Source organism: Mobula hypostoma, chromosome X2 (assembly GCF_963921235.1).
Source record: "Mobula hypostoma chromosome X2, sMobHyp1.1, whole genome shotgun sequence".
Lineage (NCBI taxonomy): Eukaryota > Metazoa > Chordata > Chondrichthyes > Myliobatiformes > Myliobatidae > Mobula > Mobula hypostoma.
In genome coordinates this window covers 26,858,080-26,885,808 of record NC_086129.1, presented here as the reverse complement: position 1 = coordinate 26,885,808, position 27,729 = coordinate 26,858,080, and the positions used below count along the sequence as shown (strand labels likewise).

The following is a 27,729-nucleotide window of genomic DNA, read 5'->3' as shown; positions in this document are numbered from 1 at the left end:
TCATCCTCCATCGCTCCAAGGAGAAAAGGCCAAGTTCACTCAACATATTGTCATAATGTATGCTCCCCAATCCAGGCAACATCCTTGTAAATCTCCTCTGCACCCTTTCTATGGTTTCCACGTCACTTTATGGACATACAATCAATTGATATATGTAAACTATCTTACATATTTATGTTTATTGTGTGTTTTTGATAATAGTGTTCTTAATCGTATTGTGTTTTTTTTGTGCTGCATCAGATCCGGAGTAACTTGTGTAATGGAAATGACATTAAACAATCTTGGAATTTAAACATGCTGTCTCATTAATACTTTCCACTTCTTTATCAAAGAACTTGATAATGTCATCAAGCATAGTTGATAACAAGTACATGTTTCACTTATCAGGCCAAGATTATCCAAATCCCATTAACTTTATGCCAAATTATTGGCTAGAAATTTTAGCTCCGTTGACATTGAGCTATTTTTATATAGGTTTTTGCCTCATTCCTTTCTTTTAATATGTGCATTTAATTAGTGCCATCCAGAATTTCACTTATTCAAGTTTGTGGCAGGTGCAAAAGACAATAGCTTCAATTTCCTCACATCTAATTGTCAGAAGTTTAAACTTATTCAGTGTTGGGTGTCAGATAAACAGTGTGAGAAATGTAAAACAGTAGAGTAGTCCAGAAAACTAGTGAGATGAGGCTAAATGTCGTCATCCTCCTTCTCTACAATGCTGTGCCTTAAACTATATCACTGTAGATTAACATATAAATGAAAAACAGAATACCAAAAATAAATCTTTAGGGACAAGCTTTGAGAGCAGGAAAAGAAATCATAACAGAAACGCATTTATATAGATAACACAATTTTCAAGCTCATTCTGTAAGTAAGAAATAGACGAGAGCTGTTCCACCCAAATGGAAAATGGAGAAGAGACATTGAATCACAAACAAGAGAAAATCTGAAGATGCTGGAAGTCCAAGCGTCTCGGTTTGAAACGTCTTTTCTATTGATGCTGCCTGGCCTGCTGAGCTCCTCCAGCATTTTGTGTGTGGTGAAGAGACACTGAAGGCAGGTGGAATGGGCAAATGTGTCAGGGGCTACTGAGAAATGAGTAAGGATTACAAGGCGTAATTTCTCACAAAGCTGTGAACAATGTGACATGTATCTTTTATATGGGTGAATCAAAGTTATGGCAGAAATGAAAATCTGATCAGAGCAAGCATAAGAATAAGGAAAATGGGGATGCTGCTTTAGTATGTTCAAATACTCTGGATTGGAAAGAGATGTGTGGTGGGATGGAGATACATCTCTACCCAAGGATGTGTGAGACACCCCTTCCCTCCACTAGCCTGCATGTCACCCTTGGGCAAGGTGTCGCACCTGCTTAGCCTCCCGATCAGGGTCATGTGAAGCCATGGGAGCAGATGGTGGATGGTTGTATGAGCAGCTGGTGCATGTCACAAGTCCTGGTTATGCGACCACTGACACCAGGCGGACAATCTCTGAAGAGTATTGATAATGGCTGGGGTCACCCGCCTTATAAAGATACTGCCTAGAATAAGGCAACGGCAAACCACTTCTGTGAGAAAGAAGTGAGAAATCAGCCAGAAATCGGAATGAGTAGGGTATCGGATGTCAATAGTTAGGACAGAATTGCGTGTGACTGTTAGGTATCATAGACAGACAATGGAAGAGACTTGATAAAAAGATATGAGAAAGGCATTCTAAGTAGCAAAGCATTATTGATGTGGTTCAACCCAAGGAACAAATAAAAGGAGCATTGCCACTGATGCATTTTGATAACACCCCCTTCTTTAGGACCACCAATTATCTCTTCTGCCTTGATCCCCCTCTTTCGGATCCCCTTCCTAACTTCTTCACACAGAGAGTGGTGAATCTGTGGAATTCTCTGCCACAGGAAACTGTTGAGGCCAGTTCATTGGCTATGTTTAAGAGGGAGTTAGATATGGCCCTTGTGGCTACAGGGGTCAGGGGGTATGGAGGGAAGGCTGGGGCGGGGTTCTGAGTTGGATGATCAGCCATGATCATAATAAATGGCGGTGCAGGCTCGAAGGGCCGAATGGCCTACTCCTGCACCTATTTTCTATGTTTCTATGTGTCTAATTGCCCCTCTCATCATCCTCTTCCCCCTAATTATTACTTGCTGTCCGTCTCTTTCAGCTTCTTCCCACTTTGCAGCTTGTCTCAGCTTCTTTCCTCCTTCACCTTGCTGTTGCCTTTCCATTCCTCTGCTTGGTCACCCACACCCACTCCTAGCTTTTACTTACGCTCCAGTTGCAGGCTGCTCCTTCTCAAAGGCTCCAGTTGCTCAAGTGACTGTCGCCATTCTCTGTCACAGGGGCAACTCCTGACTGCGAATCACCTCCCATGTTGATGGATATGGAGGAGGATCCACCATTCGTGAGCTGAAGCATCTTCACACTGATCTTGCCCTCACATTTTCACTTATTTATCCCAAAACAACACAGGACTGATTAAGCAATACTAACACTGAGGAACTTCAATCACAATGTTATGGTTACGAAGCACTGATGATGGGAATTTGAAAACAGAACATCTAAGATGTCTCAGGTTTGGTTGTGCATTTTTTATGAATTAGAGCATCCTTTAAGAATTCACTCTGTGTACTTGAGATTTTTTAAGTATTAGCTGCCTTCTAATGAATTTGACTTTACAGCTAACCAGCATATGTAATTTATGCCATACAAGAATACATGATATTATTCCTTGTTCTGATCTATTTTGATCAGGGTTTAAACAAAATATTTAGATTTACATAAATTTATAAATGCATCTCATTTGTTAAATCTTCAGTAGTGCTGATGGCAATAATATTATTTATTTTAAAAATCTCCATTTTAACTCATCTGCTGAAAATTAAAACTGTGTCTCCACATCACTGTAAATGTGAGGAAGGTTCCTGCCAGAACAGAAATGGAAGAAGTTCACTGGGCAGCTCTCCAAATGTGGTGCTTTATAATTCTCCTGAATTTGACATTTCCTCAGTGCAATTTGTTTCAGAGAAAATATATAAATGTAGTGATAAGATCACACATAAAGATAAATTTAGTTCATTCAGATTACATAAAATCACACCATCCTTAACACATCCACTGTTGAAGATTTGAAAAGGCATGTCCATTCCCATTCTGCACTCTATTGTAACACTGGCTTTCTAAAACTTACTATTAATATGTAATTATGAGCTTTTCTGTTTAATATTACTCTTTTCTGTCTGAAGATAAAATTAATATGGACTGAAATGTTTATTCTGTTGGATTCCTGTGATGCCTATTAGATAAAAGTTCCTTCTGCATTTGTACTCGGATGTGAATTTGATGACCTTGCCATTAGTATTTACTATTTCTCATCCACAAAGGAGGAGTTTTGTCCAGATTTTCCCCTCTTGAGTTCTGTCTAACAGTAGAGCACAGAGAAAGAGACAGCATTAGATTCACCCAGATTGCTATGCAAAGATCAATGGTAACTTCTATTGTCTATCTTGAAGTTACAGCAAAAGCACTAATTTGACAAAGGATCGGTTGAGAACAAAATTTAGGAAACAAGCAGAAACCCAAGAGTTTCTTGTTGAATGAAGGATATTAAATGACTTTCTTTAAGACAGTCCAAGGACTTTTTTTTCCAATCCTAACAACCACCTATCATGTGGCACATATGCCAAATTTGGAATGATCAACAACAATGACAAATCTATATTCATTTTACTTTCAATCCCCCAACAATACTAGTCATAAGTTATTGAGCTAAAAAAAGAGAGATGAGAAACCTTCTGGAAGACAGACATTGTCATTTTGATGGATGCATTCATGGCCTGGCAAATATTTTACCTTTTTAAACAGAGCACCTTGCTTTTGATAGAGCATTCTCTCATGCACATCTTGCATAGCAACCGACAATTAGGTTAGTGTTGCTAGGGATAAAAGAAGCTAAATTCAGAAGTAGGGCTTGACGATTTACACCAGAGATTGGACAGAATGTCTAACTGAAGTTACCATGTGAACTATTTCAGTTGCCTGCAACCTTCAAGAGCACACGACCTGCTGAATTTACTAGCAGAATTAAGACACAACAAGCAAAATTGTGTGCTGGATTAAGCCCTCAATAATCTTAAAATTAACAATCTTCTTCTGTACATCGAAATTAAGAAGTAATATTCTCCAATTATGGTGGATTTAAAATGTCTAGTCAATGCTAACTGAGCCAAATCATAGATCCACTGACAATTTTCACTCTTAGATCAATAGTGTCCAACCCTGTGACCTAAATACAATTGGTACATCATTTCTCAATAACAAATTATCTTTAGGACAGTAATCATGATGCATTTAATTTTTACTTCCCTTACAGTTGACTCTTATTTGGACAATCCATCATGAAAAATGCACCCCATCTTGAAACATTAATGTCTATCAGAAAAAGCCCTAGTATAAAGTTTTTTTTTCCCTGTTCCTGACCTTCATAAGTACAGTATAAGACACATAAAATGCTGAAGGAGTTCAACAGGTCAGACAGCATCTATGGAAAGGAATAAGGAGTTGATATTTTGTGCTGAGACCCTTCATCAGGTCCTGATGAAGGGTCTAGACCCAAAATGTTGACTCTTCATTCCTTTCTATAGATGCTGCCTGATCTGCTGAACTCCTCCAGCATTTTGGGTGTCTTACTCTGGACTTCCAGCATCTGCAGAATCTCTTGTGTTTGCCTTCATAAGTGCAGCTTGTTTGACTAATACCCTCACTGAAAGTTTTAAACCTTAATACTGGAGCTTAAGGTTATAATCAAGAGCTTGATATACAACATGATGCCGTCATCAAACAAGAAACAGTTCACCCTGATGCATTTCATATCATAGTCAAGGATTTCTGTCAAGCTTGTTTGAAGAATTCCATGCCCAAATACCATCAGCATATAATCTGTAGCACCAGAGTCCCCAATATACCAGACTATTGCCTACCGTTCCATGCACAGACTGCATTTTGGGAGATCTGATCACTTGCCTGTCCTTCTCCTAGCTGCATACAGGCAGAGGCTAATGAACAAGGCTCCAGAGATTAGGACAACAAAGAGGTGATTGTAGGAGACAGAGGAGTGTCTGTTGGTTGCTTTAAGTCGGTGGACTGGGTCATGTTCAGGGACGCATAGGTAAATCTGAATGAATACACCGCGGTTGTCACAGACTTTATAAAAAGAGTCGTAGATGAGTGTGTGCCCACAAAATCATTCACAGTCTTCCCCAACCAGAAGCCCTGGATGAACCTTGAGATCGGCAATCTGCCGAGGGCCGGATCAGAGGCATTCAAGTCTGGAAAGCTTAGTTTTGGACTTCCCTAACCGAGGAAAAGACTGTTACTGTCCACCTTATCTATGCCTCTCATAATTTTAAGCACTTCTATAAGGTTGTCCCCTCATTCTCCTACGTTTCAAGGAATGAAGACCAACTCTAGCTAACCTCACCCAGTAACTCAAGCCCTCTAGTCCTGGCAACATCCTTTTTGCACTGTTTCCAGTTTAACAATGTTTTTCAAGTAACAGAGTGACCAAAACAGTACTCCAAGGGTGGGCCTACCAGTGACTTATACAACTGCAACATAATATCCCAACTCCAATACTTACTAGCTGATGAAGGCCAGCATGTTAAACACCTTTTTCAAGACCCTGTTTACCTATAATGCTACACTGCCTGGTACCCTACCATTCACAGTATATGTCCTATACTGTTTTGATTTTCCAAAGTGTATTACCTCACCATTATCTGCACTAAAATTGATTTGCCACTCCTTGCCCCACTTCCCTACCTGTCCAAGATACCTCTGCAGTCTACGATTATCTTCTGCTCTATCCACAACACTTCTAATCTTGTGTTGTAGAAGATATCCACAGATTTACACGTCATTCTTACCTCACCACATGACAGATCAGCCCTCCGATACTCAGTAGCAGTAACCTGAGATCTGAAACAGGATTATCTGCGATTATTTTTAAATTGAATTTCATTTAAGTTTTATATTATGATACATGTTCGTGCCCAAGAATTTGTAATTATATTGTCAGAGGTTCATTCACCAAGAGCTAAGGATGCTGGTTCCCACTTGTGGAAAGGATTTATCTCAATTATGAATTGCTAAACTTGATATTTAACCCAATAACTGAAGAACATTTGTCTGCAATAAAGACTGTGCCATATTCATCTCCTGATAGTGCATGTGGATTAGCTTCCCCACAGATTTGCCTGTAGGTCCGATGAATAAAATGGGGAGGACTAAGGAATTGGGAAGATAGTGTTCACAATATCATTAGGTTTAAAACTGTTAGAGAGGAGAATTAATCATGAAAATATACAACTGAATAAAACATTTATGAATTAAACAGTAGCTCAGCACAGACTTTCAAAACTGAGTACAGCTTAAAACTAAACATTTACTCCCTAGACATCTGGAAATATATGTTCCAGTAGATATGCAGGTATGGGGGTTAAAATAAAATAATAAATAAAGCTTAAAAGTTTAAGAGAAATGTCAGGTTCATAAGTCAGTGAAGAATGTGACTACATGCAAAAAGGTACATGGGCGAATTTTGAAATGGAACGTGAGTAAAGCAAGGATGTGTACAAGGATGAACCAATGTCTAATGTGAAAAGCACTTAAAGTTTTGTTACAAGCAAATGAATTGTAAAATCCTAGTCAAAGGAAAATTGCAAACCAAGGGGTCAACAAATGAAACTTTCCTGTGAAGATGGAGACCACGGTTATGGAACTAGCTGAAAAGTTTTCCTCTACTTTCAGTAAAAAAGAGAACACAGCTGTATTGAAACAAGGGATGTTAGAGCAGGATCAAATTTAATAACAGATATTTGAATCTTGGCAGGATTAAGAACAGAAAGTAATTTGATGTGATAACATTCATCCAGAGTATTAAGGGAAGTCAGGGAGAAAAATATAGAAGATCCCACCACGATTTTCTAATTCTAATTTTCTTTCCTAAATATGGGAATGGTACCAAAGGTGAACCAAGTACATTACACCCTTGCAACTAAAATGAGTAAAGGATATAATCCTAAGAAAATAGACTCAACGATAATGGAGACTTTCAAAGTCATTAATGTGGGACAATATTAAAACCTCTTGAAAAAATATGCTTTAAGTAGTGAAAGCTTTTAATGTTTTGTTACAGACAAATTATGCCTTCTTGGATGAATAAGCTTGCTGATGAAGTAATGGAAAGAAAGAATATCTTTACGGGCAGAATTATGATTTGTTCTATCAAACATTTTCAAGCTACTTAATAGATTTGCTAGTAAAACTCAATCCATCACTCGAAGTGAACTGACACGTGGATGTAGATGGAGATGGGATAAACAGATGTTTCCACTCTGGCAGAAAGTGTGCAATTGGGATTGGTGCAGGGAACAAGGCTCTTACATAACCGAAGACACAAGAGACTGAAAGTGTTGGAAATCTGGAGCAACACTCAAAGGCACTGGAGGAACTCAGTGGATCAGGCAGCATCTATAGAGGGAAATAGACAGTCAACATCTCAGGCCAAGCCATTCATTAGAACTCATATAACCGTCTTGCGATAGATCTGGGACACTACATTAAAACTACAGATGACGCAAAGGTCAAACTTAGAATGGAGAGGACAGTAACAGACTTCACAGGGACAAGATCTGAAAAATGGGAAAGCACATGAAATAGTGAAGGAAAGAATGAAGTGGTTGATTCTGAAAGGAAAAAATAGGTGAGAATAAATACAGAAGTACAAGACTCGAGGGAGTACATGCATAAATCTTTCAAAGTGGCAGGATGTGAGAAGTTATTAAAAGGACAGAGGGGAACATTGGCTTTATGTTGATACTTAAATTACAAAAGGAACTTTTCCTAAATCGATCCCAGCTTGAGTATTGTTGCCAATTGTAAGTGTCACACTCAGGGAAAGATGGCAAGGCCTTTGAGAGGATACAGAAGATATTTACAAGGATACTACCAGAGCTCAAAGATCTGTTCTGGGGAGATACTGTAGAAGTTGGATTATTCTACTTCGAGCAAAGAAAGTCCATTTGAACCTTAGATATTATGTTTTATATTTTCTCATGATATAAAAGGGGAACATTTTGCTCTTTTAGACTATGACAGCCCATTGAATCAATTGCATTTCCCACATTCTCTGCAACCTATCCTTTCTCGCATAGCAATATCCTTCTTGATAGTCCTATCCTATTAACACTTGCAGTCATTTCCATTTATCCGTTAACCTGGCAGCAGGTATTTAGGATGTGAGGAAACTGAAGCACTGGGAGAACATGAAAACTCCTCTTAGAGAACACCAGACGTCTGCTGAATCCGTGAGGCAATAGTGCTATTTGCTACACCAATGTGATGCCCACAGTTCCCTCAGGTAATTTGATCTGTGCACCTACACAACACATTACATAATTCATATAAATGCTAAACACAAAATAATCTGCAGATGCTGGGGTCAAAGCAACACTCACAACACGCTGGAGGAACTCAGCAGGTCAGGCAGCATCCATGGAAACGATCAGTCGACGTTTCGGGCCGGAACCCTTCATCAGGACTGTAGAGGGAAGGGGCAGAGGCCCTATAAAGAAGGTGGGGGGAGGGTGGGAAGGAGAAGGCTGGTAGGTTCCAGGTGAAAAACCAGAAAGGGGAAAGATCAAGGGGTGGGGGAGGGGAAGCAGGGAGGTGATAGGCAGGAAAGGTGAAGAAGGAATAGGGGAAAGCACAATGGGTAGTAGAAGGAGGAGGAACCATGAGGGAGGCAGTAGGCAGCTGGGGGAGGGGGAAGAGTGAAACTGTGATGGGGGACGGGAGAGGAAGGGAATTACCAGAAGATGGAGAATTCAATGTTCATACCAAGGGGCTGGAGACTACCCAGATGGTATATGAGGTGTTGCTCCTCCAACCTGAGTTTAGCCTCATAATGGCAGCAGAGGAGGCCATGTATGGACATATTCGAATGGGAATGTGAAGCAGAGTTGAAGTGGGTGGCAACCGGGAGATCCTGTCTGTTGTGGCGGACGGAGCGGAGGTGCTCGACGAAGCGGTCCCCCAATCTGCGTCGGGTTTCACCGACATAGAGGAGGCCACACTGGGAGCACCGGATGCAATAGATGACCCCAACAGACTCACAAGTGAAGTGTTGCCTTACCTGGAGGACTGTTTGGGTGCCTGAGTGGTGGCAAGAGAAGAAGTGTAGGGACAGGTGTAGCACTTACGCTGACAGGGATAAGTGCTGGGTGGGAGATCCGTGGGGAGGGACATGTGGACCAGGGAGTCGCAGAGGAAATGATCCCTGCGGGAAGCGGAGAGGGGTGGAGAGGGAAAGATGTGCTTGGTGGAGGGGTCCTGTTGAAGGTGGCGGAAGTTGCAGAGGATAATGTGCTGGATCCGGAGGCTGGTGGGATGGTAGGTGAGGACAAGGGGAACTCTGTCCCTGTTGTGGTGACGGGAGGATGGGGTGAGGGCCGAAGTGCGGGAAATGGAGGAGATGCGGGTGAGGGCATCATTGATGACGGCAGAAGAGAAACCACGATCCTTAAAGAAGGAGGACATTTGAGATGTCCTGGAATGGAGACCCTCATCCTGGGAGCAGATGCAGCAGAGACGGAGGAACTGGGAATAGGGAATGACATTTTTGCATGTGACAGGGTGGGAAGAGGTATAGTTGAGGTAGTTATGAGAGTCAGTGGGCTTGTAGAAGATGTCAGTGGACAGTCTGTCTCCAGAGATGGAGACCGAGAGATCGAGAAAGGGGTGAGAAGTGTCTGAGATAGACCAAGTGAATTTGAGGGCTGGGTGGAAGTTTGAAGTAAAGTCGATGAAATTGATGAGCTCAGCCTGGGTGCAGGAAGCAGCACCAATGTAGTCGTCTATGTAGCAAAGGAAAAGTTGGGGAGCAGTACCAGAATAGGTTTGGAACTTAGACTGTTCCACATAACCAACAAAGAGGCATGCATAGCTGGGGACCATGCGAGTGCCCATAGCTACACCCTTAGTCTGAAGAAAGTGGGAAGAGCCAAAAGAGAAGTTATTAAGTGTGAGTACCAGTTCCGCAAACCGGAGGAGGGTAGTGGTGGTGGGGAACTGGTGAGGTCTATTGTCCAGGATGTAGCAGAGGGATTTGAGGCCTTCTTGATGAGGAATGGAAGTGTATAAGGATTGGACACCCATAGTGAAAATGAAGCAGTCAGGACCGGGGAACTGTAAGTTACTGAAGAGGTGGAGGGCATGGTATATATCCCAGATGTAGGTGGGGAGGTACTGAACTATGGGTGACAAAATGGAGTCCAGGTAGGCAGATACAACTTTGGTGGGGCAGGAGCAGGCAGAAACTATGGGTCTGCAGGGACAGTCAGGCTTGTGGATCTTGGGGAGGAGGTAAAACCGAGCAGTGCGAAGTGTGGGGATTATGAGTTTAGTGGCTGAGCATGGAAGGTCTCATATAAATGCTTTAAACAGCACAATGTTCTGTTCCTCAGTTCCTCAAAACCTGTTCTTCAATCTGTTTATTACTTTCTGTTAAGCACTACTCAGTATGCAACAGTCCAAAATCTAACTCTACAGATGAAAGTCTGATGCAGGAATATTATCCCTCAATTTTGCACATTGTCACATAAACTTTCTGGGCTCTTCCGCAGTAAAAAACTAGACCAAAAAATTGTTTTCACAAAGATTCCTTCACAACAGCCAGCTATATAAATCTCGGAAAATCAAACAGAAGCAGCAGAGTTTCAAAGTTACTGAAGCTGTCTGAAGAGCTTGTACCAAATCCCACTCCCTGCTGTTTTAAATGAAGTGTAAATGCATTAAAATAAATAAGTTGACAGCTACTTTTTTAAAAGAATCGGCTGTAATATTTAATAAAAATATATTATTCACTGACATATTAACCAATTATATTTCCTATTTTTAATGTAAAAGTGACATCAGATGTCTGTTGATGGTGTGTACAATATTCATAATTCAATTGTGCTGTTAAAAAGAGGTTTAAGTGGCTTAAATTTTAAGTTCAAATCAACCTTTTTAACTGAATGAAATATTTGCCATAATAATGAAATAATTAAACGATGCATTTGAGTTTCAACCAAACCAAGGAATCATCTTTTGATTGGTATTCTGGCAGAGTGATCTTTAGAGAAGATTATTTTATGGTTATGGATTCAAGTTCCACTCCTGAGACATGAACAAAATGTTGCCTCAATGATGTGGTATTAGGGTAGGTTTAATTTTCAAAGTGAGGTGAAAGACCAAGGTTCTGCTTGTCCCCTCAAGAGAATTAAATGTTCTCATGATACTCTCCAAAAATAGCACAGGAGTGGGATAGGGTGGCATTTTCAGTCAATATTTGTCCTTCAACTATTCTCAATTAAACCTGATTAACAGCCCACTGTAAGATCATAAGACATAGGAACAGAATTAGGCCATTTGGCCCATTGCATCTGCTCCACCATTCCATCAAGGGTGACTTATTATCCTTCTTATCCCTATCCTCCTGCCTTCTCCCTGTAACCTTAGATACTCCTTCTCATCAAGAACCTATCGACCTCCACTTTATATATACCCAATGACTTGGCTTCCACAGATGTCCATGGCAATGAATTCCACAATTTCCCTGCCCGCTAACTAAAGAAATTCCTCCTCACCTCTGTTCTAAAGGGACATCCTTTCATTCTCAGGCTGTGTTCTTTGGTCCTAGACTCCCCCACGATAGGAAACATCCTCTTCATGTCCACTCTATCTAGGCCTTTAAATATTCAATAGGTTTCAATGAAATTCCCCCTCATTCTTCTAAACTCCAGCGAGTCCAGTCACAGAGCTATCAAATGCTCCTCATGCATGGTAAATGGTAGGACATTGAAGAATGCAGAAGAACAGAGGGATCTAGGAATAATGGTGCATAGTTCCCTGAAGGTGGAATCTCATGTGGATAGGGTGGTGAAGAAAGCTTTTGGTATGCTGGCCTTTATAAATCAGAGCATTGAGTAAGGAGTTGGGATGTAATATTGAAATTGTATAAGACATTTGGAGTATTGTATACAGTTCTGGTCACCGAATTATAGGAAAGATGTCAATAAAATTGAGAGAGTACAGAGGAGATTTACTAAAATGTTGCCTGGGTTTCATCTCCTAAGTTACAAAGAAAGGTTGAACAAGTTAGGTCTTTATTCTTTGGAGCATAGAAGGTTGAGGGGGGACTTGATAGAGGTATTTAAAATTATGAGGGAGATTGATAGAGTTGACGTGGATAGGCTTTTTCCATTGAGAGTGGGGGAGATTCAAACAAGAGGACATGAGTTAAGAGTTAAAGGGCAAAAGTTTAAGGGTAACATGAGGGTAAACTTCTTTACTCAGAGAGTGGTAGCTGTGTGGAACGAGCTTCCAGCGGAAGTGGTTGAGGCAGGTTCGATGTTGTCATTTAAAGTTAAATTGGATAGATATATGGACAGGAAAGGAATGGTTATAGGCTGAGTGCCGGTCGTTGGGACTAGGTGAGAGTAAGAGTTTGGCACCGACTAGAAGGGCTGAGGTGGCCTGTTTCCATGCTGTAATTGTTAAATGGTTATATGTTATATGGTTATTCAGCCTTTCAGTCCCAGGATCATTCTCATGAACCTCCTCTGAACCCTCTCCAATGCCAGCACATCCTTTCCTAGATAAGAGGCTCAAAGCTGCTCACCATACACCAAGTGCAGACTGAACAATGTCTTATGAGGGTGATATATTTGCTATTATGACTAACTCTTTTGAACTTGTGTCCACCTGCTTCAAAAAGGTACTATTTGTGCCAGTGCCTAAGAAGACCACAATCTGTGCAGATTGGTGATAATATCTCCTCCTTGCTGACAATCAACACTGTCTCACCTCAGGGATGTGTGCTTAGCCCATTGCTCTACTCCCCCTATACCCATGACTGTGTGGCTTAGGCATAGCTCAAATACCATTTATAGATATGCTGATGATACAATCATTGTTGGTAGAATCTCAGATGGAGCTGAGAGGGCGTATAGGAGCAAGATATGCCAACTAGTGGAGTGGTGTCACAGCAACAACCTGGCATTCAATGTCAGTAAGATGAAAGAGCTGATTGTGGACTTCAGGAAGGGTAAGATGAAGGAACACATACCAATCCTCACAGAGGGATCAGAAGTGGAGAGAGTGAGCAGTTTCAAGTTCCTGGAAGTCAAGATCACCGAGGACCTAACCTGGTCCCAACATATTGATGCAGTCATAAAGAAGGCAAGACAGCGACTATACTTCATTAGGAGTTTGAAGAGATTTAGTATGTCAACAAATACATTCAAAAACATCTATAGATGTACCATGGAGAGCATTCTGACAGGCTGCATTACAGTCTGGTATGTGGGGTGGGACTACTGCACAGGACCGAAAGAAGCTACAGAAAGTTGTAAAATTAGTCAGCTCCATCATGGGTACTAGCCTCCATAGTACCCAATTGATCTTCAAGGAGTGATGCCTCAGAAAGGTGGCGCCCATTATTAAGGACCCCCACCACCCAGGACATGACCCCTTCTCATTGTTACCATCAGGAAGGGGGTATAGAAGTCTGAAGGCACACACTCAGTTATTCAGGAACAGCTTCTTCCCCTCTGCCATATGATTCCTAATGGACATTGAACCCATGAACACGACCTGACTACATTTTTTCTTTTAGTTTATATATATAATTTCTGTTTTGCACTTACTTTAATCTATTCAATATTCATATATATGTGTGTGTGTGTGTGTGTGTGTGTGTGTGTGTGTGTGTGTGTGTGTGTGTGTGTGGGTGGGTGGGTGGGTGTGTGTGTGTGTGTGTGTGTGTGTGTGTGTGTGGTGTGTGTGTGTGTGTGTGTATGGAGACATGCTGCCCTTTCATCCCCCGTCTCTTCATCTCTTCAGCTGTTTGTTCTTTGTCTCTGATCCTGGAGACGTGCATTTCTCAGCTCCTTTGTCTCTTCCTCTCTCTTCCTTCTGTGCCTGTTTTTGTCATTCTGGAAACGTGCAGCCATTTCATCCCCTGTCTCTTCATCTCTTCTGCTGTTTGTTGTTTGTCTCTGATCCTGGAGACTTTCATTTCTCAGCTCCTTTGTCTCTTTGTCTCTCCTCCTTCTATGCCAGTTGTTGTCATTTTGGAGATGTGCATACCTCTCCTCCTCTGTCTTTTCTTCTCTCATCTTTTTTGTCCTGACTCTTTGATCCTGGAGTCGAGCGGCCCTGGCCTCATCTGATTCTTGTTCTCTCCCTCTCCTTGCCGCTTTCCGACGACGTTTGGCGTCACCTCTTGACCATAATGTCCCCCTTCTCTTTCCACACAGCATAATTAGGCCGACCATATTTTTTTTACCCTAACGCTGGATAGAAGATACGAAGCAGTAACACCAAAGCCTTCAGGATGCTGATTATTCTTGATGATGTGGTTGGTGCTCTCCTGAATGGACGTGATATAGTCACCGCTGTCCTTTGACTGCAGCAAAAGGTTTGATGAGTGTCTCGAAGTACGTCATTGCAATAAGATTTAATTATCTCTTATTGATGGGTCTCAGTTTGATCTGTCTCAATCCTGCACATGCTGATGGAGATTAGCAGAATGTGACCGCTCGAAATAGAGCTGTTCTGCCCTTTTGCTCCAGTTGGTGTTGCTTCCGTGAGCATCATGAGTCACTTCTGAGGCTGTCCGTGCACATGCGTCGTGGTGTCACGTTGCGGTTTCCATCATGGCTGACATCGGCTCTCGGGTGAAAGCGGGGTTGCTGATTTTGGCGAGTGAGCAATTTTATACGAATATATAACCCTGAACTTTGCCTGCATTCTGTAAGTTAGCGCATTTTAAGTTGATTTAGCCAAAAAAAGTGCTGCTGTAATACACCGTTTGCGCTAATTGGAGGTGACAAACAGACAAACAGAGCATGAGAGTTTTAGTAATATATAGAGATATATATATATATAGTAGTATAGAGATATATATATATATTTACTGTAATTTAATTATTTTCTATATTATCATGTATTGCATTGAACCGTTGCTGCAAAGTTAACAAGTATCACGGCACATGCAGGTGATAATAAACCTGATTCTGATTCTGATTCATTTCCAACGTGTGTCATTTACTATAAAATTTTGCAAAAGAAGTGAAAGAAGGTAGATAAGTAAAAAGTTCTAATCTTTTTTTCACCAATGTAAACAGCCATAGCTTTACAATAGTGAATCCATCCTGACTAAAAAAAATTTGAAAAATCCTTCTTTGAAACTGTAATGATACTTTTAGCTATTCTCTGCTTATCGGGTAAATTGGGGGCCAACAGCAATGTCCTACAGTGATTCGCAGTGACAGAAAACAAAGAAGAAAACATCAGGTTTTAGGAAGAAAAAATACAAGTTACCATTTCGAGCCATTGAACTTTCAGGCATCCACATTTCTCCACGGATGCTGCCTGACCTGTTAAGTATCTGCTGCATTTTCTGTTTTCAGTTTATATTTTCCAGTTTTTATTATTGTTCATATTATTTTTATTATTATATATTAACTGCAGATTTTTGTGCAGTTTTTCTTTGCATTAGGATCAGTGAGAACTTTGAAGTAAGAGAAAGAGGTGCAAGGTAGAGGGGTTGAAGAAGGATACTGGAGAAATCCGCTATGTCTGAAGGTGAAGCCATTAAACAGAATGAGTTCTTACCTGTCTCTGCTTGATCCCCATTAACAGACGCCCCTTCCTTTGCCTCTTCAGTAGCTCCATTTTGACCTTTCTCTTCCTTGACTGCGTCAGCTGCTCCTGAGTCTCCAGCATTCGCACTGGTCTCGTCAGGCCCATCCGCAGGAGCTTCCTCCTCGCAATCCCTTGTGCCATCTGCTTTCTGCTCGGAATCTTCCTTCTCTCCACCCTTGAGCTTCTTCCTGGTCATGTGGCCGCGGAAGCTAGCCTGGATCTTTGCAGCGGCTGCATTAGCCTCTTCGTCATCCAAGGGGATGTCAAGGATATCTTCCTCCTCATGCTTCACGCAGGTCTCTTCCTTATCACCCTTCATTAAACGAGAAAAAGAGAGGGATGGAAACAAGCTTTTAAAACAGTTATCACAGCAAAAAAAAAGCTGTTTTCAAGAAAGGCTTTTACTTATCTGTAGGCAAACTTGTCAGAAATTGAAGATAAAAATGCAAATATTAAACATCTTTGGTTTGTAGATTACTGCAAAATCCAATTGGATTTAGCAGACAGGTGGGTGTTAAGCAGCAGACTGCAAAACAGATCTAATGGCACAAATCACTGTTGTACCATAATATTGTATGTGGGTGGCGGATTTGTTCCTTGCTCTTTCCCAACCCGAGTTTCCAGTCTTCCTTCCCCACCCACCTCCTCCCCTACTTTGTCCAAGTCAGCAGATGATATTCACAGATGCTACAAATGTCTTGGCCAATCCCTAAAGCAGCATGAGCAAGTGGACCTGATTCAAACACAACACTTTGACATACACACTGATTTCAGCTCCCTGTGCAGGCGCTTCAAAGTTTAGTGCTGGCCATTAAAAGGAACACAAATCAATAGGCAGTCCAAGGGAACTTGCATCATAGGCTTGGAATTGGAAAATCAGCCCAATTTCCCATTCCATACTTATTCAAATGACCTTTCTGGAAAGAGAGCATTGGCTGAGCACATGAGCTAACTTATCAGAGAATCTGTTTATAATTGATAAGATTGATAGTGTTAGTAGCTTATTTATAGATAAATTAATAACTCCCAAGTTGAAACACTAGAAGCGCACGCATATCATCTGGAGAGGAAAGAACAATTGAGGCAAGGTAAAGTATTTAAAATTTATGTCTGAAACCATGGGAATTGCTGGAAACAAAAATATATTCATTGGCTATACTGAAACGAATGGCCTTTTAACAATTTTAGAAAGCGGTAGAAGTTAATCACATTACTGTGGGTCCAAATTCTCAGCCCAATTAAGGACAATCTTCTTCCTTCCATTATGGTTGTAGGGTTTTCAACAATCCTGTGGTTTCATAAACACCACAAATAAAACTATCCCTACATTCCAATTTAATTAAGACTGAATTTAAATATCAAATAATGTCATGGTAACGCTCTAACGTCTCTGTGCATCATTTGTTCATTATTACTTCGTAATGTAACCAATTTCCCGTTAATCCCCCAGTACAGCAGAACATTTAAATACCAGTATCTTCAATGAACTGTCTTAATGCATTCTAATCACTCGCTATCTTGAAGTTCCATCTCAATTATTATTCAAATGAGAGAATCCCAAGTATACATAGGACCGGTAACTGGAACTCAACTGACAGTTGAGGAGCTGCCTTAAATCCCCACCTGGGAAGGACACCACTGCTTTACAACTAGCACTGAATTCAGCATTGGACACTGGTGTGCTCAATGGTGATTCAGCACTGGTGAGCACAGCTCTCAAATCGCCTATTGGGACAAGCGTCTTACCTTTGTCTAATTGTTTTATTAATTAATTCACTGGGCCAGAAAAAACAGCATTTATGTCACACCCTCATTGCTCCTTTGGCCATTACAGAGGACAGTGTTGGATCTGGAGTCACATGTTTTTAGGTAAAGATTCAAACTTAATGATTAGTGAACCAAATGGCTTTTTTTCAATCCAGTAATTTACTTTTGCTAAAAGTAATATTTTTATTCTAGTCTGTTTTAAATATTTGAATTTAAATTTCCCAGCTGCCATCGAAGGGTTTCAAATTAATTTCTCTGACTCATCAGTCCAGACTTCCTTGTATGAACTTGGTAATTTAGCAAGTGCACTAAAGTACTCCAACAAAGGTACATTTAAGCAATCATAATCCAGCTCCTGAATCATTGACACATATAAAGAATTCAACACCGTTGGTAACAAGATGTTGATTCTTAGCAAAGCAACAAAAGTGATTGGAACTGGGAACTACAGGAATCACCGAAGTGTGAACAATTCATTGATGTAGGACTGTGGGCTGAGTAATGTGGAAATCCTCCAAGAAGGACACAACCTTGTCATGGTTTGGAGACTTGCAGGCCTCAATGAGCCAGAGAACTATGGTGGCTCTATTATTTGGCTCTTGGTGGGGTGAGCCATGCTAAACTGATCAAAAGATAGAGGCCAGACTAAGAGTGGTCCACCAGTCCTCCAGGTTCAGGGATTCAACTCAAGGCTAACAACCCTGACTGGTAAAAAAATAGTAATAGTAATATCAATGAAGAATCCTTCTACATCTGATTGGCCAAGGAAAAAAAGAGATGAAGGATTTTCATTGCTGTCCTAAATGCCAGCAGCATATCAGACAAGCATATAATGCAGAAATGTTTAAAATAAGATATTTTCTCTACACTGAGTCCATGCTGCACTAGACTTGGAATTGTTGAGGAAGGAAGGGCAAAGGAGAGGTTCTCTTTATCACTGAGTTCCTCTACAAAGAGTCTTCATAAGCACAGTAAGATGATGATATTGTACCCATAGAATTCATAATGCAGATCAGCAAATTCAATAAAAATGAAATAAAATGAAAATTATATTCTGCCACTTATGAAGCATTTATAAATATTCCCTTATTAAGTATTGATAACTGGAGATCTTATGAGTTAAATATTATGTTTTGTAACTCCAAAACAAAAACTAATTGAAAGGAAATGCAGAGCTGGGATAACTCAAGTATGTACTTAGCTTTACTTTTAGCGAGATGCGTACGTATGATGTGGTGGCGCAATGACACATTCCATGCACGTACTTTTACATATAACCCATAATTAATTATTTAAACAAAGAATGCTTAATCAAATAATATACTTACAATATTATTCAAATATTACTGAAATATTAAATACACAACACTCCTCCCTGCTTAGCTATAAACTCCAACTCAATATAGAATGCATCTCTACTTAGACACACACACACATATATATATATGTGTGTGAAACAATCTCAGGTTTGGGGCCTCCTCCATGGTGGTTGTAGGAGTTGACTCTGGGACTGCAGGAAGCAGTTCTGACAGCTCTGGACATCTTTCTTCTCTGACAACTGACTCTGCTGTCCTCAACTGATCAATGCATCATCCCCAGATGATATCAGATGCAAGCTCCACTGTGTAGGAGAGAGGTCCAGTTCTGTCCTTAATCTTTCCGAGTACCTACTTTGGATCACCTCTGTAGTCCTTCGTCAGGACTGCTTGTCCAGGAGTGAAACATCAAACATCCTTGTTTGAGGAGCCTTCAGTTTGTCTCAGCTGTTCACCCTGCATGTGCCCACGTGGCCGAGTGGTTAAGGCTTTCAACTAGCGACCTGAAGTTCGTGAGTTTGAGCCCCAGCCAAGGCAGTGTGTGGTGTCCTTGAGCAAGGCACTTAACCACACAGTGCTCTGCGACAACATGGTGCCAAGCTGTATCGGCCCTTGCCCTTCCCTTGGACAATATCGGTGTCATGGAGAGGGGAGACTTGCAGCATGGGCAACTGCCGGTCTTCCATACACCCTTGCCCAGGTCTGCGCCCTGGAGAGTGAAGACTTTCCAGGCACAGATCCATGGTCTCGCAAGACTAACGGATGCCTTATTATTATCACCCTGCATATTCCTTCCGAGATTGGGTTTGAAGAGATCCAGTGTGACCACAATGATGACCCAGGACAGCATAGCTAATGAATTGTTGGTTGTGGAGTGTGCTGCATTGTGAGATGCAAAGAGGAAATTGGTGCGATTCAGTGACAGTGCAGTGTGTTCTGCTGGCATTGCTCGCAGGGCATTCATTAAACACTGGACAAACCTTCTCGCCAAGTTATTTGTAGATGGGTAGTACGGTGCAGATCTAATATGTCTTATTCCATTCGTTTTCAGGAATGACTGAAACGATTCCCCCCCACACTGTGGTCATTGTCACTGACTAAGTGTTCTGGACACCAGTCCTTCCAAAGAGGCTTCTCAATACATCGGCAGTGCCAGGCGGCAGCAATGGTTATGATAACACCTCTGGCCACTTAGTAGCTGCATCTGCTCCTACCAAGATATTTGTGCCATGAATGGTCTGGCAAAATCTACATGAATCATTCCCAGGGATTCAGAAGCACTGCTCTTGGCATCTACTGGACGTGTTGGCATTCCAAACAGTGCATGGCAAGCTGCTCGATCTGCTGATCAATCCCAGGCCACCAGACAAAGCTTCAAGCCAATGCTTTCATTTCAACCATGCTTAGATGACTGGCATGTAGCTCCTCTAACACTTTAGCTCTCAGCTTGGATGGTACAACAACTCTCAATCCCCACATAAGGCAACCTCTGTCAAGGGCAAGTTCATCCTGGTGCTGATAAAAAGTGAGGGAACTGGGATTTCTGCTTCACATTTTGGATTGCCATATAGACCTGAAAAAGTGTGGGGTCTTTTCTGCTTTCCTTTTGGATCATCTCTACTGCATTAGGGAGACTTTCAATTTGCATGAGAAAGCATAAGTCAAGAGGAGTGTCCTCTTTTGTAAACTTTTCAGGTTTTCAGGCATTTCCTCTTCAAAGGGTAAATGGGACAATCCATCAGCATTTCCATGATCTGTTGTCCTGAGGAAGATGGTAACAGTGAACAATGCGGCCAAAGGCAACGTTCTCAGACATTTCACGAAACTACTTCTCTTACTACTTCTTTCAAATATGCTTCTGCTACTACTGGAACCTGTGATTTACATTTTGACGATTCTTTTTGGGCCAATTGACCGATCTGGCACTTTGCTGTCTCCAAGGGAGATTGGGGAGGTTTCGAGCTGAGTGTGCGGCCTGGAGGCCAAGAAGCTCAGAGAGGGGGCGTGAGCCATGATCAACTCTATTTCTCGCTGATCTCGCTAATTAAAGCATTGAACAAGATTGAAATCAGCAAGGACGAGAGCAGAAGGTAAGCAGGTGTTCAGCACTGCCTGCCTGCATGTGACCAGTCTCTCCCCTCCTTTCGTTCGCTGTTGCTGGAGGATGATGCTAGTGCCTTGGGTTATGGGCAAGATTTAATCGACACGGTTTGAGGACTCTGTAGTTCATGTCATGTGTGTTTCTGGTTTCTGGTTTCTCCTTTTTTATTGCTATTTTATGTGATTTTGATTGGGGCAGACAGCCTGCAGTCAACGAACAACACATTGCTAAATTAAACTGAACTGAACTGAACTGAACTAGACTGTTTCAGTGACTCTGTGGTTTGATGATTTATATTGTGTGTTTTTTGCTCATTTTTTTGCTGTTTGCGTGATTTCTTCTGCTTTTTGCGTGTTGGGTATTTGATGTTTTCTTTGAACAGGTTCCATTGTGTTTCCTCATTTCATAGCTGTCTGTGGGAAGTCAAATCCCAGGGTTGTATACATACAATCTCCAATAATAAATGTACTTTGAATCCAAATTCTATTGAGATTCGGTCTTAGGCAGGCTAAAGGTCAATCTACCTATCACCTGCCTAAACAGAGCTAAATTCCATATACCATGTAGATTTAGCTCAGAAATAATAGCTATTTAACACATGACAAGAATAGGGTTTTCCTTACCTTGGGGAGAGTTCTTCATTGCTTACACATTATTCTGTGATGTCTTAATTTTAGAAAGTGATACAATTGAATACAACTGAGCTTCCAGGTTAGAATAGAGAGATTCAGGATTAGCTGACTAATACAGAGAGCACAGCTGAGTTAGGGACGATCATCAGATATGAAGGATAGCACTATAGGGTCAGAGACTGAAACAGGAAGATGATGTTGAAGAGTTATTGGGTGGATTTGTGTGTGTCTCGTAGTGCTCCCACTGACACACCCTATCTTCTTTGTAGTGCTGAGTTTCTTCTCCTGAAGTAAAGGCATTACAGAAGTAAATCTGTGTAGGTCCATGTCAAAACTTAACCTACACACAATATTCTCTCAACCCTTTTCATCAATGCTACTTGCATATATTTTGCTTCCTTTCTCCATTCTCTGTTTATCTCTTTCCCTTCCATACTGTTCACTTTCACTGATCTTTGAGGCAGTGAGTTCTATGTTATGACCATTTCCTGGGTAAAGTAGTTTCTCCTGAGCTCCCTATTCTAATTATAAGTGGCTATCATATATTTCATCAAGGTGTACAAGATTATAACAGGCATAGATTGAGTGGATAGCCAGAGACTTTTCCCCAGGGAGGAAATCGCTAATACTGGGTGACATAATCTTTAGGTGATTAGAGGAAAGTATAGGTGGGATGTCAGAGGTAAATTTTTTACACAGAGAGTGGTGAGTGCATGGAATACCCTGCCGAGGATGGTGGTAGAGCAGGTACATTAGGGCATTTAAGAGACTCTTAAATCGACGCATGCAGTAGATGATATGAAAATGAAGGGCTATGTAGAAGTGTAAGGATAGATTGATTTAAGAGTGGGTTAAAAGATTGACACAACATCATGGGCTGAAGAGCCTGTACTGTGCTGTAGTGTCTCCTGCAGCTGATATGCTTTTTCTTTTAAATTAGCAGCATTTTTAAACTTTATGCAAGTACATTTTTTTCATTTACGCACAGTGCCAGTACCTCAATAAATCTGGGATCATTATATTCTGTGAATGCTCAATTTAGTGCATCCATCAACACTGCATTATGCAAATCATCGTTTGCTTCCCAGACACCTGTCACAATGCTTTTATATTTTAAAGAATCTTAAATTCCAAATTGGCAAAATGTTTAAGAGCTATACCTGGGAGCACTGTATCTATCACACTGCTGCCGTGATAAATGAAGATTTAATCCCAAATTAAGGTACCACAATGTTTATGCTTTCATTTTGGTGCGTTGGAGTACTGGTATTGGTTTATTATTATCACAGGTACTAATATACGGCAGAAATCATTCAGATCAAATCGTTACACAGTCGAGAATAAGGTAAAATAATAACAAGGCAGAATAAAGTGTACAAGCTACTGATAAAGTGCAGTGCAGGTAAATGATAATGTGCAAGATCATAGTAAAGTAGATTGTGAGGCCAAGAGTCCATCTTATCAGACTAGACGTCCACTCATGAGTCTGATAACAGTGGGTAGAGGCAGTCCTTGAGCCTGGTGATACATGCTTTCAGGTTTTTGTATCTTCTGCTTGATGGAGAGGAGAGAAGGGATGATGTCTGGAGTGTGTGAGGACTTTGATTAAGCTGTTCATTTTACTGAGGCAGTGAGAAGTATAGACAGAATCCATAGAGGGGAGGTGGTTCCTTGATGTGCTGAGCTATGTCCACAGCAGTTTCTTCTCTGCAGTAACGCATGATCGCATCGTAGGCTAATTGAGAGAGTCCTGCAATGCAGCCCAACTATGCTGTTACCAGACAAGTTGTTAACATGGCAGGGGCCAACAAAGATAAAGCCAAAAGGAACACCTAGAAGAAGAAGAGTAGCCCGAATAGATTGTGGAAGAATATTGGCTGCAAGAATCTTTCAGTTATTTCTGAAGAAGCAAATGGTTCCAATTGGGAAATATGTTCAGATTGATTGGAGTGGGTGGGGTCATCCTCCTCTGGACCTGCTGGAGAAAGAGAACACTGAGATGCACCGAAATGGTTTTGCATTCATTGCCTTGAATGGAAACACTGATGTTGCAAAATGTTTCAGAGGGTATTTTGTAAATGACAAATAAGTGGACGATTACGAATGTGGTGAAACTCTGATGCTGATATACATATTGTTATCTCTTACTAGGAGTGTAGGCACTGTTCCCTCTAACCTGCACAGTAACTGAAATGCTCCCATACCCATAGCCTTTGTTGTTGTGCAGCTGGAATTCCCTTTTATATAATGTTAATATAAAGTGGCATGCAATTTTCAGGCCGTGTAAAAATTTCCTGCTCAAGAGCAATGGTTGGTCTGCACAGCTGTAAAAAAAAAAATAAATTAGAGGGAACATTGATTACATGTACTCTTTGTCTTTCCTCTTAAAAAAAGAATTCAATAAGTATACCTGTATTGATATCTTGCTGAAATTATACAGACTCGGTGAGACTACAGCTGCAATATTATGGACAGATCTCATTTCCCTATCTAATGAAGGCTATACTTACAATTGAGTCCAATCAAGATTCACCAGATTGATTCCTGGAATAAGGGAGAGGCCTTTGAGAGTAAACAGACTGGGCACCATGGTAGCATGGCGGCTAGCATTACTCTATTACAGCTCGGGGCATTCCGGAGTTCAAAGTTCAATTCCAGCATCATCTGTAAGGAGTTTGTACGTTCTTCCACGTGAACTGTGTGGGTTTCCTCCGGGTGCTCCGGTTTCCTCCCATAGTCCAAAAATGTATCGGTTAACTGGTAGGTTAATTGGTCATTGTAAATTGTCCAGTGATTAGACTAAGATTAAATAGGTGGGTTGCTGGGCAGCGCAACTCATTGGGCCAAAAGAGCCCATTCCAGGCTGTAAATAAATAAATAAATACCCCATGCCATTTAGATGAACAAGCAATGTTCTGATTGAAACATAAAATCTTCTAATAGGGTTTAATAAGTAGATTTAGAACTGAAGTTTCACTTGGCTAAGGTGTCTGGAACCAGGTGTCACTCTACATAAGGGCTGTCCATTGAGAACAGAGCTGAGAAAAAAAATCTTATCTTGAGTGCAGTGTACCTTTGGAATTCTCTCATCAAAATGGCTACCACTTCTGTTTCAGAGTATATTCAAAAGAGAGCATGATATTATAGGCATCCGTTAGTCTCATGAGACCATGGATTTGCGCCTTGAAATGTTTCCAGGGCGCAGGCCTGGGCAAGGTTGTATGGAAGACTGGCAGTTGCCCATGATGCAAGTCTCCCCTCTCCACGCCACTGATGTTGTCCAAGGGGAGGGCATTAGGACCCATACAGCTTGGCACCGGTGTCATCGCAGAGCAATGTGTGGTTAAGTGCCTTGCTCAAGGACACAACACGCTGCCTCAGCCAAGGCTCAAACTAGCCACCTTCAGATCACTAGACCAACGCCTTAACCACTTGGCCACATGCATGATAGGTTTTTAGATATTAAGGGAATCATGGGATAAGAAATTAATGCAGGAAAGTGACACTAAGGTAAAAGATCTTTGTGAACAGCAGAGTAAATGTGAGGGGCCATATTGCTTTCTCCTGCTTCTATTTCTTATATTCTAATGTTTACAACTCCCTTGTACTGAAGCCATGAAATAACTGAAAAGGTTCAGATGGCTGGATGGCTTAGTGATATGTATACAAACTATAATACATGGTTCATCTGGCTACATTAGATTCCTTCAGTGAAGGCTGGCAATGCAAAGCAAAGCCTGCTGCTTAAAGGGTACTCGTGATATGTTCTTCATTGAATTGTGTGGATCCAAATGCCATAGTAGTCTGTATTAATGGATATTTATAGTGGATTATTCTGATAGTACTAGATATGTCTGTGCTGAACATGGAATTTCCATGTGTGCTCCCTTCGGGGAGTCGTAAAGTCAGAGTCGTGGAGCATGGAAACAGGCCATCAACCCCCATCTTCCATGCTGGCTGTGTTGCCCAACAAGCTAGTCCCACATGACTGCATTTGACCCGTAGCCTTCTAAACCTCTCCCCTTCATACAGGTATTTAGATTGCTTTTAAATGTTGCTAATGTGCCCCCCCCCACCCCGCCTCCACTAATTCTGGCAGCATTGTAGCATTTAAACCCCTCCTTCTCCTTTTCTGCGCCACTTCCATCAAAAGAATACTATAACCCCCATTTTTCATCATTTCTTTACAGACCTTCTATCTGAAAAGATTGTTGTCTCTTTTTTTTCCACAAGAAAATGTGTTATTAAGAGGCATATGTTTGGTAATTCAAAATACACAAGATAAAATATTCTCATCAACAGCATAATAAAGTAAAATGAGCATAGACATCTCTATTATAACTGCAATTGAAAAATAATAACCTTTCCTTCTGCGTACTTGCTAACTGTGACTAATTGGCTCCTTGAAACAAGCACCATTTGCACACACACGCTCACACATTTCAAACTCAGACAGTAGGAAGTCAGCTTAACAAGGTTTTCCCTTGAGAGGTAGCTGCAGTTGATAATAACCTAGTTTTATTTTCTGATAGGAATGCAATTTTTAGCACAACCACCCCATTTTTAATCATTCGATTTCCTTTCCAGTTTTTCTTTAGATTTATCACTTTTGCTGGATTGGCAATTTCACACTGGCCTTTCCGTAATAAGGACACTTGAAGATCTCTGCTGCCCGGTGCAGCTATTTAAGGTCCACATGCCAGCTGGACATTGGAGATCAACAGGCAAATATAGACCTCCTCTTTATCCTCAGTAATCATCAAACACATTTCCAGCAAACCACCATATACAGCACAGAGAGGAGCGGATACTGGCTGATTTTAACATTCCCCAGTTGAGGAACACTGACGAATACTTGGAAACCAAGAATAAATTGCATTTACATACCCTCAAATCTTTAATCTGACAAAACACCCTAAAGGAATGAACTTCTGATCCCAATATTAAACTCTGCTGAATATTGATATTATACTTTCAAGTGAAATTCTATGCTTTACAGATTAGCTTTGTTTGTAACATGTTTATTGAGTCATTGATATAGTCAGTGAAATGACCAACAGCATGTTTCCGCCACCGACATAGCATGCTCACAACTTACTAACCCTAACCATACGACTTTTGGAAAGTGGGAGGAAATGAGAGCACCCAGGGGAAATCCATGCGGCCATGGAGAGAACGTACAATCTCTTTACAGACAGTGGCGCGAATTGAACACCGATCTTCTGGGTGTTGGTGCTGAAAAGCATTGTGCTACCACAACCTACCCTGCCACAGTTGTGCTTTCTTGATTTTATGCTTTCCTTCCTTCTTCTAATGACCAGATCATAACTCAAACTAAATGCACATCATCCAATGTCCTTTGCGTTCTCAAATGCATCAATCAAAATCATCTCCCAAGTCTCAATCATTTTTCAACATTCTGCCTTAATTCTAGGTGGTTAATCCTTAGACCCACTGCTATTCACCCCTTCACAGCACCGAGCCACCACCCCAAATTCCTTTAAGCATTATCAGTGGTCGTGCACTGAATTGTATGGGTCCTTTGCTTGAGAATTCTCCCCCAAAATATCTTCTATTCTATTCCTTTTTGCTTCAGAAAAAAACATGTATCTTAATACACATTGTCTAGTGAAAAATAATATTAATCTCTGTCCCAGAAACAATGTCCATAAAGAGATGATAAGTGTAAAGTTTATTTACATTCTTTTGGTTAAAATGCAACAGAGACAGGTATGGAGCTTTAAATATTACAGACTTCCTCTGGGAATAGCTCCATCCAGATGCATCTAAAATCTTATGATTTTGAACTTATGAAGAAAATCTTGAACTTATGCCAAGAATGCACCATTAACTTTAATATTAATCACTCGTTATCCCTCTTTATTAAAGGAATACTCTCAAACTTCTTAAAACATTCATTTCACAAAAATTTTCCTGAACTTTTCTGATGCCTCCTCTTTGGCTTCATGTCAAGCCTTGTTAAAAAGTGCTCTGTGATATACCCTAGGAAGTTTTACCAAGTTATAGGTGATATATAAATCAAAGATGTTGCTGTTCCTTTGACTTTGATTTTCTCTGTTTTTTGAAGTGTTCTTGGCAGGATATAAGAAGGGAAATCTAAGAAATTAGCATTCCACAATCAGTATTACAGGCAATAG

The 27,729-nt window shown here is 40.9% G+C and overlaps 1 protein-coding gene across 1 annotated transcript in view; it reads right to left on the bottom strand.

Moving 5' to 3' along the window:
• The window catches only part of LOC134340842 (neuromodulin-like), an 88,341-nt gene that overhangs the window by 52,029 nt on the left and 8,583 nt on the right, over positions 1-27,729 (bottom strand). Inside the window, exon 2 of the mRNA XM_063038405.1 lies at positions 15,726-16,068. Within this exon, the coding sequence (XP_062894475.1) occupies positions 15,726-16,068 (343 nt within the window). The remainder of the gene's footprint in view (positions 1-15,725; positions 16,069-27,729) is intronic.